Source organism: Toxotes jaculatrix, chromosome 3 (assembly GCF_017976425.1).
Source record: "Toxotes jaculatrix isolate fToxJac2 chromosome 3, fToxJac2.pri, whole genome shotgun sequence".
In the NCBI taxonomy this organism is placed as follows: domain Eukaryota; kingdom Metazoa; phylum Chordata; class Actinopteri; family Toxotidae; genus Toxotes; species Toxotes jaculatrix.
In genome coordinates, this window is record NC_054396.1 from 14,182,195 (window position 1) to 14,199,323 (window position 17,129).

At 41.6% G+C, this 17,129-nt stretch overlaps 2 protein-coding genes across 4 annotated transcripts in view; both read right to left on the bottom strand.

Annotated features, from left to right (window-relative positions):
* dip2bb (disco-interacting protein 2 homolog Bb) overlaps window positions 1-8,950 on the bottom strand; it is a 35,512-nt gene extending 26,562 nt beyond the window's left edge. The window contains exon 1 of the mRNA XM_041033879.1: window positions 8,709-8,950. Coding sequence (XP_040889813.1) covers window positions 8,709-8,793 — 85 coding nt within the window. The 5' untranslated portion in view covers window positions 8,794-8,950. The remainder of the gene's footprint in view (window positions 1-8,708) is intronic.
* A 1,399-nt stretch (window positions 8,951-10,349) lies between these two features.
* On the bottom strand, window positions 10,350-17,000 carry atf7b (activating transcription factor 7b). Of its 3 annotated transcripts, none has more exons than XM_041034747.1 (12): window positions 16,904-17,000; window positions 15,694-15,755; window positions 15,228-15,324; window positions 14,946-15,073; window positions 14,680-14,805; window positions 14,317-14,468; window positions 14,022-14,118; window positions 13,768-13,887; window positions 13,458-13,607; window positions 12,715-12,903; window positions 12,478-12,583; window positions 10,350-12,329 (listed from the first exon to the last, which is right to left on the bottom strand). In XM_041034747.1, the coding sequence occupies exons 2-12, from the start codon at window positions 15,739-15,741 to the stop codon at window positions 12,094-12,096; spliced, it is 1,449 nt and encodes a 482-aa protein (XP_040890681.1). In that variant the 5' UTR covers window positions 15,742-15,755; window positions 16,904-17,000; the 3' UTR covers window positions 10,350-12,093. The 3 variants fall into 3 exon arrangements, with proteins under 3 accessions (XP_040890681.1, XP_040890680.1, XP_040890682.1); XM_041034746.1 differs by having other exon boundaries at window positions 14,668-14,805; XM_041034748.1 differs by having other exon boundaries at window positions 12,191-12,356; window positions 14,668-14,805.
* Window positions 17,001-17,129: the final 129 nt, after the last annotated feature.

The following is a 17,129-nucleotide window of genomic DNA, read 5'->3' on the forward strand; positions in this document are numbered from 1 at the left end:
TATAGCTGGGAAAAGGGCTGTTACAAAAAAATGAAGGGAAAGATTCAGCAGTGAGTACAAAGCAAACTAGAAAACCTGGATTATAATCTAACAGAACAACTATAGTACGAATTCATACAGCTAATACAGTAGGTCCAATAGTAATGCAGTGAGTCCACTATAGGGAGTCTAAGAGAATAAGTACTTCATATTACCGGTAATATCAGTTCTTGTTCCAGGTCCAAGGTGTCAGGTAGGGTGTGTTGGAGTTACTTAGTTAATTAAGCTGGTAAGTACAATGATACAATAACTGACAGAAACAATTGTCAAAATGATGAAAAGAGACACAGACTACTTATAATTCAAAATAATCAACATAATAAATGTTCCGTGAGCAAAAACTTCCAAACCCCCGCCCCACTAACTTTTTTTCCACAGCACATTTACCTCTTGATTTGGTAATAAGCAGCACTTGTAAGAGGTATTTATAATAATAAGGACTCAGTAGCTAAATTCAAGAGCTGGATGAAAGTGTGTGAACCTGCACCTCTGCCCCAACACAGATGCTGTAGCCTCACAGAGACAAAATGTATAGCAGGTCAACCGCATCAACTCACAAGTTGGAAATTTCTAATTTTATCCCCAGGAGGTTGTTCTCACACAGCTGACAAAAACATATGAATACCACTAGGTCAAGTTCCTTGAAGCCCAACTCCCACCTCACCATATGATGAACACCTGACAAATACTGGACCAGATTTTAGTTTATATATATATACACTACATCCATATAACTGCTCTTAGACTACTACTGGCACTACTAAAAGAAGTGCAGTTTATGCCTGGCTTTGATTATTTACATCCTTTCACTGTGCTTTATTATGGCTGGTTCAAACAGAGACCACCTGAGCTCCTATACCTGAAATAACACATGATTTATGGGATACCGAGGGCTACAGACACACTGGTTGTATCTTCCTAATTCAGGCAAGAAACAACAACCTTCCTGCCTCACTTGGAGCAGCCTTTGCATTAGCACAGGCCTCATTTGACAAGCTATGACTGGGTGCCAGAAACCTCATGTTTCCTCTGTAATGGTTTTAACAGCTTAGCAATTGTGTTACTGTATGTGTGGCTCTAACATATGGCCGTTCTAATCTGGAAAGGGTTTATGGAAAATTCACAAAGTAAAAAAGTGTGTGTGTGTGTGTGTGTGTGTGTGTGTGTGTGTAAGCGACTGGGGGGGGGGGGGGGGGGCAGGGCGTGGGGGCATCACATGGGCCGTGTCCATAGCAACCAGGCCCATGTGGTGCTGCATAAGGGAACATGAGATGTAAAACCATGGAGATAATACGGGGCCAGGACCATTCCATGACAGCTGCTGCTGACACAACTAAAAAAAAAATTTGGAAGCGTATAAGAAATGAAGAGTGAGACAAAAATACATTTACAAGAGCAAACCGTTGTGCATTTGTCCATTTTGGTCCTGAACCTCATCAGACAAGTTACAGAGAATTAATCAGCAACAAATTGCCAAAATCATTCATGAAGCCAAACTGCCAAACATTCACTGGGTTCAGTTCTCAAATGAGACAATTTAGTGCTTTTCTGTGTTTTGTATCATTAATTAAATATCTTTGGGCTTCGAGCTGCTGGTCACTGTTGCTTTTTACTCATTGATTCATGTACCAATAATTTTTTTTCAAGTAACTGATTTATGGTTCAATTAAAAAAAAAAAGAATAAAAGACCAGAAAATTGTGGAAAATGTCCCTCACAAGATCCCAGAGCCCCCAATAATTCTTCAAATATATGGTGTTGTCCAACCAGCAGTCCAAAACCCGCAGATATTTTGTTTTCAATAATATAATCAGAGAAAAGCAGAAGTTAGAGAGAAACTTGGATTAAATGGCAGTGGACTCGCTGGTGAACAGAGTCTGAAGCACGTGCTGCAGACAGACTGACTGCAGCTACTTCATTTGGCACTTTTTAATAATTCAGTGAACAGCACAGTGACCTGACCACTACTTACTCCTCTCTCTCCACCACTGTACGCCTCACTATCATTTCTTTGAGTTGTTACTTTTAGTCATAAGCTGCAGAGGTAAGAAAAAAAATAGCTCAGGGAACATTGATTCTAATTATCAAAGGATTTAGTGAAGCACAACTTTAAAGCCCGAAGAGGTTGAGAGCTTACCTGCAGTTCACTGAGGACCTGAAAGTGAGATGGTTCAGCTACCAGGCTGACAGCGTGTGTCTGTGTGGAGGTGTGCGCTCGAGTCGCATCTAAATTATTCAGTCTTTTTTGTACACAAAGCTTCAATGCGTTCTCAGTGTTCATGTGTGTGGGGGTCTGTGTGAATGGCAAAATTAGACACATAAGGTGTTATATAATACTTGTTATTCATTTCCAAAAACATAAAACATAAAATTAAAAAAAAAAAAAGAAATACATGAATTCTGCTGTGTGACACGGGTGGCAGAAGAGTTCCTCTTTTCGTGGCGTAAAACCAAGTCTGTGGCCTGGAGCACTGGCTGGCGATCAGAGGACAGCTCCTCTGTAACAGTTAACAAGCTTTTAAATAGATAGGCTAAATAGGCCTCCTTTCTGTCCCTGTCAGTGCTGTGTGTACACACATGCATGAATAAATGCACGTGTAAGCATAGTGATACATATCCACACACACATAGTCAGTGTTTTTTAACAAATACTTAAAAATTCTTAAGCGTTTTTAAGAAATTCATTCCATTTTTTAATATTATGTCTGGGGGGATGAATGCCACAGACCAGGTAGGGAAGTTGGAAAGAGACAGAATAATATATTTCTGGTTTGTTGAGAGTAAGAAAAATACAGAATAAAACCAGCCTTGCCCTTTAATATTGCATTTGAAGGGGAGGAAAACTATAGTGATACAGCAGTAGGGGGAAACAGGAAAACCGACAGACAGAGAGAAGGCAGTGGTGGTCTCTGGATGGGTGGGCGGGAGAGAGGGAGAGATCCCCAGCAGCAGTCCTCGCCCAGTGTGACTCACAGGCTAAATGAGCCAGGCGTGTTGCCCCCTGATGCTCTGTGACCTAGATTGAGAGACGCAGGCAGGACCATAATCTCTCATTTCTCTCTCTCTCTCTCTCTCTCTCTCAGGATGGAACAGGCTGCCGAGATGAAAATCTGCCTCTCGTCCGCAGCATCGCAGACAGGCAGCAGGATGCACGCCAGTCACTAGGAAATCCGCACATCCACTCAAAAGGCCGGACAGTAACAGCAAGGATTCAGACGGCGATCAAATTAAGAAAAACAGAAAATTCCTGCAGTGCAGTCTGTGTGGAACTGTCTGCTTTACTGGGCATGTGATGCATTTACAGCACATGTATACGCCGGCACAGATTATGAGTAGAGTTGGGTGGTTTAAAATATATCCATATTAACACCAATGTGATATTTGTGTTTCAACCAATACAAGCAGTAAAACTATTTTTTAGCCATGCTAGCAGCATAGCTCCAGGGATAGCAAAGCGACCTATTGGTTATACCACTGCTTTGTCTGGATCAAAATATCTCAACTATTGGACGGACCGCCATGAAACTGGGTACACAACACATTCATGTCCCCATCAGGATGAATTATAATAACTTCGGTGTTCCTGAGACTTTCCCTGTAGCACCAGCATTTGGTAAACATGTTGACCATGCTAGCTCGCATGCTAGCTAAGCTAAGATAGTGAGTATAGTAAACATTACGCCAGCTAAACACCAGCATGTTATCACAGTCATTGTGAGTGTGTTACTTAGCATTTAGCTAAGTACCACTATGCCCATGTACAGCCTCACAGAACCACAAGCTTCTTTATAGCTTCAATACTGAAGAAAGACATTATTCTACAGTAACGATATTTGTTTTAATTCACGCAAGAAAACAAACTTCTTTTATTGTTAAACAAGTAGAATGAAGTGAAAACTGAAGTCTAAACTGGTGGAAGTACTGTTCAAATCAGTAAATATCTGACTAAAAGAATAACTAAACAATAACTAAACAGTACAACAACTCTGAGCAAGCGTCTGACTTCTGGTTCTTGGCAGTTTTCAATACTCGGTGTAACAGACACACTTTCTGAGATCGATGCCATGCACTGCCTGTTCTCTTGAGTAAACACCATCTGTTCAAAGCAAATTGTTCAGGTCATTTTCACTCTCTGTCTCCGTCACTTTCACACACTCACAAACAAACAAACAAACAAACACAGGAGCTGCAGACACTACGATGCCCACACACTCCCAAGCTGAGCAGCTTAAGCAGTTGTGTTTCAGTGCTCTAAATTCCAGTCCGGCTCAATCACCAAGTCTTTGATCCCCTCAATGGCTTTCTTTGTGTCCTTACAGTCACAGGGGTTATAGGAGGTGGAGTTGCTCTCTTTTTCTCTCTCTCTCTCCCTCACACACACTTGCACACAAATACAAATACACACACACACGCACACACACACACAGATGCAAACACACTCTGCTGCCCACAACTATTTCTGTGGAAAAAAAGTGCTGATGCATATTTTTCTGTTTGTTGCTAGGGTAGTCTCATCTATGGGGACAACAATGGGACGATTGTTGCCATGTAAAAGATATCCATGAGAAAGTTTCTGACTCGTTGGGCGGACAGCTGCTGCTCGCCTTGTGCCATCAGCCTTGTACTGGTTGATTTCTGTTGAGACAGACGGCGAACGTGCTTCATCACAGCGTAAGATGCGGATACAGGAGCAGGGCATCTGGACAGTGTCGAGCCTTTTTATTAGTAAAAGAGTTGTCTGTGCTCTAAGGTTACAAGTAACAGAGCCATGGTCCTCTGAGGCTGAGTCCCCAGCAGAGGGACAGTCGCTCTGCGGGGGTCATCTTACCACTAACTCACACTTTAGCCTTAAAATACTAAAACCACCACATGCGGCTCTGACTGCACTCAAAAGATTTGATGTTCTCACAACTGCTGCTTTCACAGCATCTGAACCAGAGTAAAGCAGCAGTTTTTTAAGGTTTTTCCTGTATATCCCGACACACGACAAACACTGAATACTGTAACTAGTATAGGATGACACTCAAGTCATATGACTTTAACTCAATTCTTACTTGAGTAAATTTTATTATCTTATATGATGAATATGTGAGGAGAATTACTTGAGACTTGACCTGGATTTGACAACAGGTTTCTCAATTATTTCTAGCTTGCAAAAATATCCAGTGGTGTTGAAACCTTTAGTCATATGATTGACAAGTCAAGGAAATTCTGATAATCAACTCATTATTTAAGTAATTTATCATGTGAAACCCAAGAGTCCATATATAAGTTTTGATGCATTTGGCTGATTCTGTGTACATAATGTGAATAAGAACATTAGCTTATGCACAAAAGAGCTCACCCATGGCTCAGAGTTGGCAGAGTTGCCATTTAGACTGAGGTCACCTCTGTACTCCTTATATCAGTATAAGGAGTAAAGAGATGAACCTGCAAAGGAAGATAATAATAGTGAGTCTCCAACAAAAAGCAGAAAATCTGTCCAAGATATCAAAGGAAATTGGGTTTGCCAGAATCCACAGCTGGGTACAATCTAAAAAAGCAGATGCAGACAGAAAAACTAGAAAATGGCCAACGACCTGCTAGACCAAAGAGCACAAGTCTTGAGGATGACTGGAAAATCATTTGCACGGTGAGGAAAAACCCCTTTATAACTGCACCACAAGTCAAGAATGCTCTCCCGGATGTAGGCGGACATGTTTCCTTGTCAACGATCAAGAATCAAGAAAAGACTTCATGACCAAAACCGCAGAGGATTCACCACAAGATGCAAATCCCTGGTAAAGTCTGGCTGCAGTTTGCAAAAACATGCAAAAAGAAACTGGTAGAGTTCTGGAACAAAGTTCTGTGGACTCGTGAAACAAAAACCAACCTCTATGAAAATGATGGAAAGAAGAAAGTGTGGAGGAAAGAGGAACAGCTCATTACCCAAAGTCACCTCCTCATCTGTCAAACATGGTGCTGCTTCTGTTATGGCCTGGGCATGTACGGCTGCCAATGGAACTGGCACACTGGCATTTATTGATGATTTCACAGCCGACAGAAACAACAGGATGAATGCAGAGGTCTACAGCAGCATCATGTGCTCAGATTCAGACAAATGACAATCACAACATCTCATCACTCAGAAGGACAGCAATCCTAAACCAAAGCAACCACAGAGTTTTTCATGCTGAACAGCTGGAATATCCTCGACTGGTTGGGTCAAGCAACGATCTCAATCTGACTGACCTGAAAGTCCACGTCCTGAGGACCAGACTAAAGACACAGAGATCCCAGAACAAGCAAGAGCTGAAGGTGGCTGCAGTGAAGGCCTGGCAGAGCATTGTCAGAAAAGATACAAAGCATCTGCTGATGTCTGTGGGTTGAAGACTTCAGACAGTCACTGACTGCAAAGGATTTTACACAAAACAGTAAAAAAGATGATTTTATGCGGCCTCATGTGTATCTGTCCAATTACTTTCGAACCCTTGGGCACTATATGTTAAAAGGGTTAAATCTCCCACACTCAGGTCATTCTATATTGATGTAAACCTGCTCAAAACAAAGCTGACACTTGGCACTTAAATGTAGAATCTATTATTTTATTTCAAATGGAATTTGCTGAGGCACAGAGACCTGAATAACAAAGAAATGTATAAGTGTCCAAATATTTGTGGTCTGAACTGTATGTGATGGTTTGAAGATGTGACCATTGCTTCTTTAACTGCGTGATGGACATTTTTCAGTATTTCCTGTCATTCTAAGACTAGATCATTAATTAATTAATTAATTAATTAATCAATCAATTGCAGAAATAACTGACAAATTGATAATGGTAATGACTGTGAGCTATATCCCTGACATCCAGTGAATACCCTTTGGGTTCTACTAAATGCATTTAATCCAAATAAGGCTTGATTCTGGAACTTCAATTAAGCACAACTATGAGACTCAACCTACATCCTTTGAAAACAAGTTTGATGTAATTTTACAAAGAGAAATGTTGTATATTAATATAATAATAATGTGTAGCAATAATAAAATGGTTATGAAAGTGCATTTATTGTACCCAGGTCAGTATTGCGCACTTGATTACACAGTTTATTTCTCATCATCCACTCTCTCTCACCCATGTTAAGTGAGTTGAATATGCAGTGAATATCCCCTCCTCCATTATCCACCCTCATTATCACACGGTTAATTGCAGTCTATTATTAACCAGAACACATTCTCGACTCTACAGCAGCTCGGGTCAAAGTTGCCACAGCCACACTATGTGACACCATGCAAATTAGACAAACAAAGAACACAATGCAAAGGTAAATGTATCTTCAAACAATAAGTAGGCTGTTAAGGGCAGTGGTACTGCTACACAATGCTGAAGAGGCGGAGGGGAGGGATATGGGTTTTTTGATGAGGGTAAAAAGGGAGTTTTACTTTAAGGTGAACAGAAATTATTCAATTATATAAAACTTGATCACAAACAACATTTAATGTAGTGTATAATCTTAATTTGTTACATAAAATGTTTCTGTAGTTTAAGAAAACAAGGCCCAAGCTTGGTTGGTTTCTCAAGATACTAAAGTCACCTGGAACAAAAAACAGTCACTGAGATCTACACTCGACTGCGGAAGAGACCGCCAGTTACTCCGTCTGTTAAAATCTTCAACACACGTCTTCTGAGATTTGCTGCCTTGTCATGAATGGAAGAGCAAACATACCCTGATACTGATTCTGCTTCTATTACTAAAAGAATAAAATTGGCTGAGCATGTTCTCAGTGATGATGGTTAAAACTGTTTCCACTTAGGTCCTCTCATGTGATTTGAAGTTTCATCTGTCTCAGGACAGTTCCAGGTATCTGTGTGTGTCTGTGGTGCAAGAGGGACCGAGGCATCATTACTGGCCCATACAGCCCCCCCCCCACAACCCCCTGCTTTGCGCTACACGTGAAACATAACATTACTCATCCACCCCCGGGCACCTGAGAACTGCACAGCACCAATCAAGTTGCTGCACTGTGATTCACAGTGTGAGGAGGAGACTTGCATAACAGCCAGCACCATATTCTCTTTTCCCACAGTAATTCTTATAACACAAATAACCCTCCTATATCTGCTGCAGTTTCAGGGTTCAGGCTCTGAGAGCAGCACAGCTAAGTGTTGGAGGGTCCACCACATCATTTAGTGTCCACTGATGTCTGAGGCCGCACACACACACACACACACACACACACACACACAGAGAAAAGGCCTCCGGGATGACAAACTTGACCCATTTTCCCTCTTCAGGAGTGTGTATGCTCACAGGGATGGGAGATGATGAGCCATGTATGACATGTATGTGGCTCAAAACAAGAACACTTAGGGGAAAAGATACTAAAAGATGACAGATAAATAAAAACAGTTGCTCATAACGTGTGGCAACCTGTGCAAAAGCAACAAGAACTCTTGCTAAAGAAATGACAGCTTGAAAAGGAGGTCAGTGTGTGTTTGTTTGTTTTTTTTTTATCATTTGTTGTAGTCGTGCCCGGATCCACTGCAGCAGCACTGAGTCTCAGCCAGCTGACACAGGACGGCTGTGTGGGGCTGTTTTCATACAAACACTCTCAAGATCCACACTTCACACAGGTTTGCATTCACCACCGCGGCTCCAACTCTTAAAGCCGCTGTGTCGGGGCGGACCTTACCTTCGGAGAGCTCCAGATCCAACTCCGCCAGCTGGTCCCTGACCTCTTTAGGCAGAGCAGACAGATCAACGCCGCGGTCGGCCATGGCTGGAAGCACAGCAGGCTGCGGGATGTTGTTTGCGATATCTCGGATGACAGCAGGTACAGTCCAGCATGAAGCAAAGAGCTAAAAAAAATTAAAAATAAAAAAATAAAAAAAGGATCAAGAAGTACTAGTGGTGTTTACTCCATCTTCGCGTCTCCCCGACACCGCCATGACTGTGGGAGATGGGAACAACTCGCCAGGGGAGTCTGTCAGTCACATGACCGGGGCTGATGCTAATTGCTGTGGCAGGATGGTGGGATATAGTGGACTCCCAGCTCCCTCTGCTGTTTGTGTTTATACAGCTGGGAGGCAAAACGGCGTTCCTCCAGATCCAACTCACCTGCCTTCTTCTCCTCAGGTGGTTTTCTGCTGCTCGTGTGTTACCAGAGCTAAGCCACAATTTCTGCAGAGTTCACCAAGTGCTTTTAAGAGTGTCTTAATGTGAGACTTGACCAATGTGTCACAGAATAATGGTGAAACCGTAGGGACTTATTATTCACAACAATAATAATAATAATAAAGTGATATTATATAAAGTGATATAATAATAATAATATCACTTTTTTCAGTACTTCCCAGTAGTATATAACAATATAATTTCTAATACTGTAATAATTTACAAACAAAACAATAAAGCAACCTGAACGTTGACAATTTTCACAATAAATAAATAAATAAATAAGAGGTGGAAAGATTAATCGATTATGGCGTATTGATTTATGTAAGTTCATTTAAGTTTGTGCTAAAATCCACACTTGCAGATTATGAGACAGAGAGCTTCTGGTGGTGCTGACTCAATACCAACAAATATATAAATAAATAAAAATGTATTAGCCTCCTGACGCACAACCACATAAAAAAAAAAATGTATGACTAACACTGCCCACACAAGGAACAATATTTAAGGCTTTAGTAAATTAAAGACTTTTTAATGCCTTCTAATCTGTAGAGGATCAGGTACATTTGCCTCTGTTGACAGCCTATAGGCCTATAGACCTTCATTTTATATATCAGTGCACAATGATAGCAAACTTACCAATATTACTTTAGAGTTGGTTACAGTTTCTGGTCCATTATTTATTTTCAGCTGTTTTTGGTCTCCACCGGATCAATCTGGCTCTTTAGTAGCTGAATACTCCACTATGCTCACCAGCTAGTCTCTTAACTTTGCCTGTTTATTGTTTGGTGTTGAGCATGGAAATGTAACAGGGTTTTTTTTTTTTTTTTTGTGCCCCAAAAAGGATGCTATAAGTGTGGTGAGAGTGAATTAAAGCAGTGCAGCTGCAGTCCTGAAAACAAAAATACTGAGCTAATAGAGGTTATAAAGTTATGTAAATCTGAGGGGAACTGCAGTCAGCTGTTAATCCTCAGTGGGTTTGATATTGTGAACAAACCTGAATGTGCAGTCATTTGATCTATTGTTAATATAGAATGAAGCTGTGTTTTTATGGATTTCTGAAATAGATAAGATCACTGAGAGAAAAACAGATGCTTAGCTCTGTGAATGAAATGTAACGGTAACACAGGAGAGGCACAAACTGGGGTTAGGTGACCTGATGACCTTTTCTTTTATCATTAATTTATTTTATTATTTGCCAGAGACAACTTATTCATTAGTTGAGACTATACACAAGTAATTTTTCCCATCCTGAGGCCTGAGTATTTGACAAACACCCTCCATACAGATATCTTCAAGACATTTTTTTTCATGTGGTTCAACCTCTGTTAAACACATAAACATCAATGCTCTTAAACAAAAATGAGGGAACATATTATCACATGTTGAAAAAAAAAAAGCCTAACATGCCCACAGAGAAAAATAAACATTTTAAAATGATGACATGTTATATATATAAAAAACAACACACACACACAGTGACAAGGGGAAAAAACAATATGATAGTCTTGGAAGTACAATGCGGTATAAAACAATCTGCATTTCAAAACTTTGATTTCAAAAGAAGCACCTTGCACAAGTATGAAGTCTACTTCATGATATAAGACGGCTTTTCAAATGTTGGAAAGCAACCAGGTCTAAGACATCTGTAATTCTCTACAGATGTGCACTCATCACCAATCTCATTCATTCAAGAATACTCATCTTCACATTTTCTCTGCTTATCTCATAACTTCAGCTTTGCAACTGAAATAGACCAAACCCCTCAGCTAAATGCAAAAACATTCATATTCAATAGAAAAATATATTGCACTACTCTTTCCTCAACTGAAATGCCAGGGTAAATGATGTAAAATCTATTAGGTTGGATTATCATTTAAGGGCCCTCTAAAGCTAACCATTTCAAGAACTGAGGATGGAATTCTTACATAACAAGGAAAACTTCTGCATCAATAATTTGATGTAACAAAACGTAAGAAAAGCAGATCAATAACCAGTGATAGTACGATGAAGCACAAACAAACAGTGGTATTCTTCAGCCTTGAATAATCCATGCAGCCAACAGGGTTTGATACATACACGATGAATGTAATGGCACCCATTCCAAATGGGTTAAAGCTAATGCTACAGAAGTCAGGCAGACATTCACAGGGTAAACTGTGTACACACCTATAATTTGGTTTGTTATGACCTCAGCGGACTAAACCGTCGTGTATTTAAGGAGAATTAACCCAAAAGGGAAACACAGACAGAAAACCAACAGACAGGGTGAAAAAGTAAACCAAAAAAAAGAGCATTAGAGAAACACTTCCCAGGCTGCTTTTTTACTGCAATCAGCCAACCAGTCTATCACCATACTTTCACTGCATCAGCAAAACATTATATGAACGCCCAGTATCAGGCATAAAAATTTTTTCTTACATGAAAAATACAAGATATCTTACAGTAAAACTGTCAGCCTGGAAAGCAACCAACCTCATCACAGCCAGCGTGTGGGACAGAATTGGACTGGAGCTGCATTTTTAAGTGAAACAGAAATAAACAGATTATTTTCCCATAAAAATTTTTCATTCATACTTTTCATCTCAATCTAAAACCTTTTCCAACTGCTGCAACTGAACGAAAAAATTAGCCCAAACCCTGCAGAGTGAGTGTCCGACGTGTTATTCATATTTACATACGCAGAGAGACAAAGTTTCTCTGAACAGGGAGAGCCTGCTGGGGGGTGGAGGGCTGACGGAGGCACTGTGCCGTGTCTTTGTGTGATTATCATTGGCTGTGAGGGGAGGAGAGTATCTTAGTCTGGGGAGAGAGGGGAGGGCTGAACCCTCTTTACAAACGCTTTGCACCAGTCCGGCCTCCAAATGCCACTCGAGTTCATTCTGGCTACCTGCGGCAGCACATCATCTCGGAGCTGAATGTGACTGCGTTGCCATGACGACCCCTCCCGGCTGGCCCGATCCCATGCCGGCCAAGACCGACATAGCCACCGCCTCTGCGGCACGGACGCTCAGCCCGTTGATGGTGGCCCCTGGGCTGGAGGCCGAGGCGGGCGGTGACGGCCCGTGTTGGATGACTGCCGCCGGGGAGCCGATGGGTTCAGCAGAAGCATCCCTGGAGGTTTCCTCTCCTCCTGCAGCTAGAGACAGAGAAAGAAACATTCACCCTTAGAGAGGTGAGCGAGTAAAAAGAATACATTAGATGGATGAGATGACAGATGGATCCTGACAAAAGAAGTAACACAGTGATGGATGCTCATTGGCCAGTTTGTGACCTTAAATAGTTACCTAAGAAAGCTGCCTTCTTCTGCATAACAGTGACAGGGCAGTCTTTGTGGGCCAGAAGAAGCTGCTTCAGCTGTGCCACCTCATTCCTCAGCAGGGTTACTTCATTCTGATGGCAACACAAACCATACAGCTCACAAGTCATTCCTGACATGCCCCTTCTTGTCATATTATCAAGGAGACTGATCTGTAAGCATGTTTAAATATTTGGTACACACCCTGGGTACAATGAAGACTCACCGTCAGGGAGACATTCATGTTGGCGAGATCCTCTGCCTTCTTCTCCAAAGAGTTAACCCACAGCTTTCGTTTCTGCCTGCAGCGAGAGGCAGCTGCTCGGTTTCTCTCCAGAAAACGCTGCCTCCTTTCATCGGGGTCCATCTCTGAAGCTCGCCGCCGCCGACCGCCAGTTGGCTGAGCAGGGGACACCTGGGGATTGACGAAAATGCGAAGGGGATCACATACGGGTTATGTGCATGTCATGAGTTTGGGAATGGGGCTCATTGAGTTACAGAAACGTTTATCACAATGAAGTAGATTATCCTCAAAGGCACAGACATGCTGTAGCATGACAATTTCCCTCAGTGGATCAATAAAGTCTGTCTGTCACAGTAGTGCTACATGTCATTCTTATGTGAAATGGCCTACTTGCAGACAAAAATGTGATCGATATGTAGTGGCCCACAGGTGACATTCTGAACATATAATAATTGCATAAGACACTTATTAAATTTAATGTCATGCCAAGAGTCCAAATTAGAAACAACCCAAGTGAATCAAAATGCAACTTCCCCAGGATGACTTTACCTGGATAAATAATTATTTTCGAATTATTTGAGACAAATTTTTGGGTGTAGCAGTAATATAAGGGCCTATGTCATTGTACATCCATCTCAAAGGTTTCCTGTACACTGTGGACATTTAAGTGTCTGATCCTAGGTACGGTTTCTGTGTAAATTTACAGAATATAGCATGTGTTTTACCTGCGGTTGAGCAGGTGACGGTGCATCAGAGTTTTGAGTGGGCTGCTGGCTCTGTTCCTGCCGCTGTGGGACAGCAGGGATAGATCCTGCCCCCCCACCAGCTCCATCTTGTGATCCTGGGCCCTGATGAGTTAGAGCTGCCTTCAGTCGCTACAAAAACACACAGGAAATACTCCATGTAGGTCAATTATTGCTAAGCTCAAATGAAATGTGAGACAATTAAAGTATAAAAGCAATTTCACATGTGATATAGACTGTTTCTCAGAGCCTGTGTCCAACAAAATGATGCCAGTACGACTGAGCATCTCACCATCTTGGTCTCAGAGTGCAGACTATACCCAGAGGGGGAGGACGAACCACTGCTTGCTCCACCAATTGGAGGTCCTGGTATCCCAGGGATGTTAGGCACTGTGTTCACTGGCCTCGCAAGCTTCACATTCCAACAAATAGCCATTCAGAGAGAAAGAGAGAGAAACAGGAGAGATATGGTGAAGTATGTAAATAAGCTTCTAAATATGTGTTGCATTTTTGAGTTTTTTTTTAAATTAATTTGTAATTACTTACAGATATAACTGAGGTCATCTGCACAGGACTGGGCAGGAGAGGGACAGTCTGCCCATTAGGGAGGTGCCTCACCAATGGATAAGAACTTGTTGGGGAGCTGTGGACAAAATCAGATACTTGTAAACTGCTGCTCCTTCATTCTGTGTCCAATGACAAAATTCAGATTGTAAGCCAGGTAAACAGATATTTAACTACTTATTTAAATACTTAAATGTTTAACATGTCTTGCAAATACTGTCCCAGGCGAAAGAACATACAGACATGCAAATAACTACATGAACACACTGTAGTTTACCCTAGCTGTCTGTTGGAGGGTGGAGCTTGCGTGATGACAGATGTTGGAGATGGCAGAGTTGGGTGTAGTGGGTCATTACTCAGATGAAGTGGGAGAGAACCTGGACGCACAATGGTCGGAGTAGGGGCAGAGCTGGGCTTTGTGAGGATCTCCTGTTGACACATCAAATAATAACATTTACTTGAAGCTGACACTTCAGTGGCAATTTATTTTGTCTCCAGGAACAGAGCTATAATCATAAATGTTCAAAAATATATTTTTTACTGTACATACCATGATATACATTTTAAATGACATTCTGTAAAACAGCATGTTGGCCACATAAAAGCAGTTTGTGGCAATGCCTTGTACCTTGCCTCTCACCCTTGAGTCTCTGCTGTTGTCTGACATGCTGGAGGAGGAGTCTGGACTTTCAGGAGGGGAAGAATCAACTTGTAAAGGACCCTCATCCTCATCTTTTGCTTCTGATGGTGTTTGTAAAGGTGCAGCCTTAGAGCCAGAAAGCAAACAAAGGATGATCAATATAGACTTTCAGATCATCTAAAAATAATAAAACCATTTTTTGTTATAACCTAAGAAAACCAACAGTGTGCCATTCGTTGAACATATACATTCATCCTTAATCTCACCGGATGTTTTGTCCTCTGCTCATCTTCCTGTGCTTTGCAAAACTCCTGTTCAAAGGAACTGGCCAGCTCGTTGAAGAGCCCAACCTCCTCGCAGTTCTTCAGGAAACGTGTGGGTGTGGGTGTTTGGTCTGAAAAAAAAAAAGAAAGAAAAGAAAAAATTCATACATTCTGTTAGTTGAGAGGGTTAGCAGACTGAAATATCTCCAAACCAAAAGACAACAGAGTAGCATGTCAACAGAGGTCTTCATTCAACAAACACTTATGAAAATATTATGTCATTACCTGCAATGATAACAGAGTCTGTTCTGGCAGGACCAAATTTTAATGTCATTTCATGTTTGTGTTTGTGGACTGACAGGTGGTCTTCATTGGTGAATCTCTGCAAACAATAAAACAGCCGGTAAGAAAAAAAATTGTTGTGTATAAAGGATATAAAGTGTCGTCTGTGTGTCTACTGTGCTGCTGAATATATATGAGATGAATAACGGTGCCTGCTTTCTGCACAGAAGGTCCACAGTGAGGTCAGGCACTGTAATAGCAGTCTTATTTGTGCTTCATCACTGATGACTACTTTGTCATTTGTACACCACCTTAACTGTTAGCTGTGAGCTAAACTGTAGTGAGCCCATGCAATAAGAAAGAGGAAACAAGTTGTTACACATTTCAAGGCTGGTTAATCAAAGGAGTCAAAGAAAAAAAGAGTGTTATAGGAGACAGGCAGATAAATTAATATGTTGAGAAATCCTACCTGCCCACATCCAGGGGCAGTGCATACAAAAGGTCGATCATCCCCCATCTCAGACAAATGTTCTGCAAAAGAGAGAAAACTGTTATCTCCCTAATTCATTAATTCATGGAAACTACTAAATATCAAGTTACCAAGACTCAAAGTATTACCAGTAAAGGTTCAATGCTTCTAAATAAGAAAAGAAAAGATAAGAAAAGAAAATCCTGTATTAGTCCCTCAGTGGGGAAACTGCATATGCCTCAATAGTGTGACTACTTGAGTGATCTATACCGGTATCAGGCCATTAACAGCGTTTATCTATAGGCAAGAGGTTGAGCAGAAAATACTATCAAATCCCTCTATAGTATTTAGGTGTGCTAGCTTGTTGATTTCTCTTGCTAATCTATTAACCTGCAAGATCGGTCCACCTAACGTGTATGACATGCATCTGCTAAGAACTACAATCTGTTAGCGCGATTAATTGCATAAGCTCACCTGTCACCCAAAACACGAGCACACAAATCGTACTGACAACTCATCAGGCAGAATATAGGCCAACGATCTTCGGCCCATTTTAAGCATTTGCTTTGCACTGGGTCGCGAATAATCAGGGGCTACCGTTCAACGATGAAGCAGCAGAGCCAAAGCAAGCTACCAAGCAACCTGCCCTACAGTGTCATCAAGTCAGAGGCGTTAGCTGGCGATCACTGTCGAGGTCGTTCGGATGTGTGGCTAGCTAGATGGTTTAGGTAACGGACTAAAAGATGGGTTAAAGTGCCAAATCTTTGGGTAACTCTGACTTTATGTGATCCAGGCCGCAAGCTAGCATAACCTTATCGCTAATCACGTCAAAGCATTTTGTTTCCGAAACCTGACAGTCGTGCCATTACAACGAACGTGGAAGCTAACATCGTGCAAACTAATTACAGATAACGGACGGCCGGATACGCCTCACAAAGCCAATTTTTATGTGTCGCTGCCAGTCATAACAGAGCTAGCTAAGGTAATGCTAACTGCTAATCGAAGCTTCGTTAGCTTACCTTGTGAGCTCACGCTAACAGGTCCGCCAAGTTAGCAACTAAACGTTAGCACGCTAATGCTAAAGAAAGCTGAGCTCGTAAACTTAGCAACGGTTGCGTGAAAACATCACATGCTTCGTGGATACTGGCTGTATATATTTAGCGAAATATCAAATGTTATGTTAGATTATCCGAAAAGCGCCCTAACTCACCCGACGTTGAAACAGCCTCTTCACTCCCCCCTCCCTGCTCCGGACAGCGCCGCTATGCTGCTGCTGCCTGCCCGTTGTTGACACTCTGACACTTCCATTAGCCAAATACCGCGAGAACTGCAACTTGCCAGAGTATTACGTAACAGAAACGATATTTGAAGGGTGCGTAAACATGATGCCAAGTCGGTTGCCATTTGGTCCAGATATTTAATCATAGACTGTATAA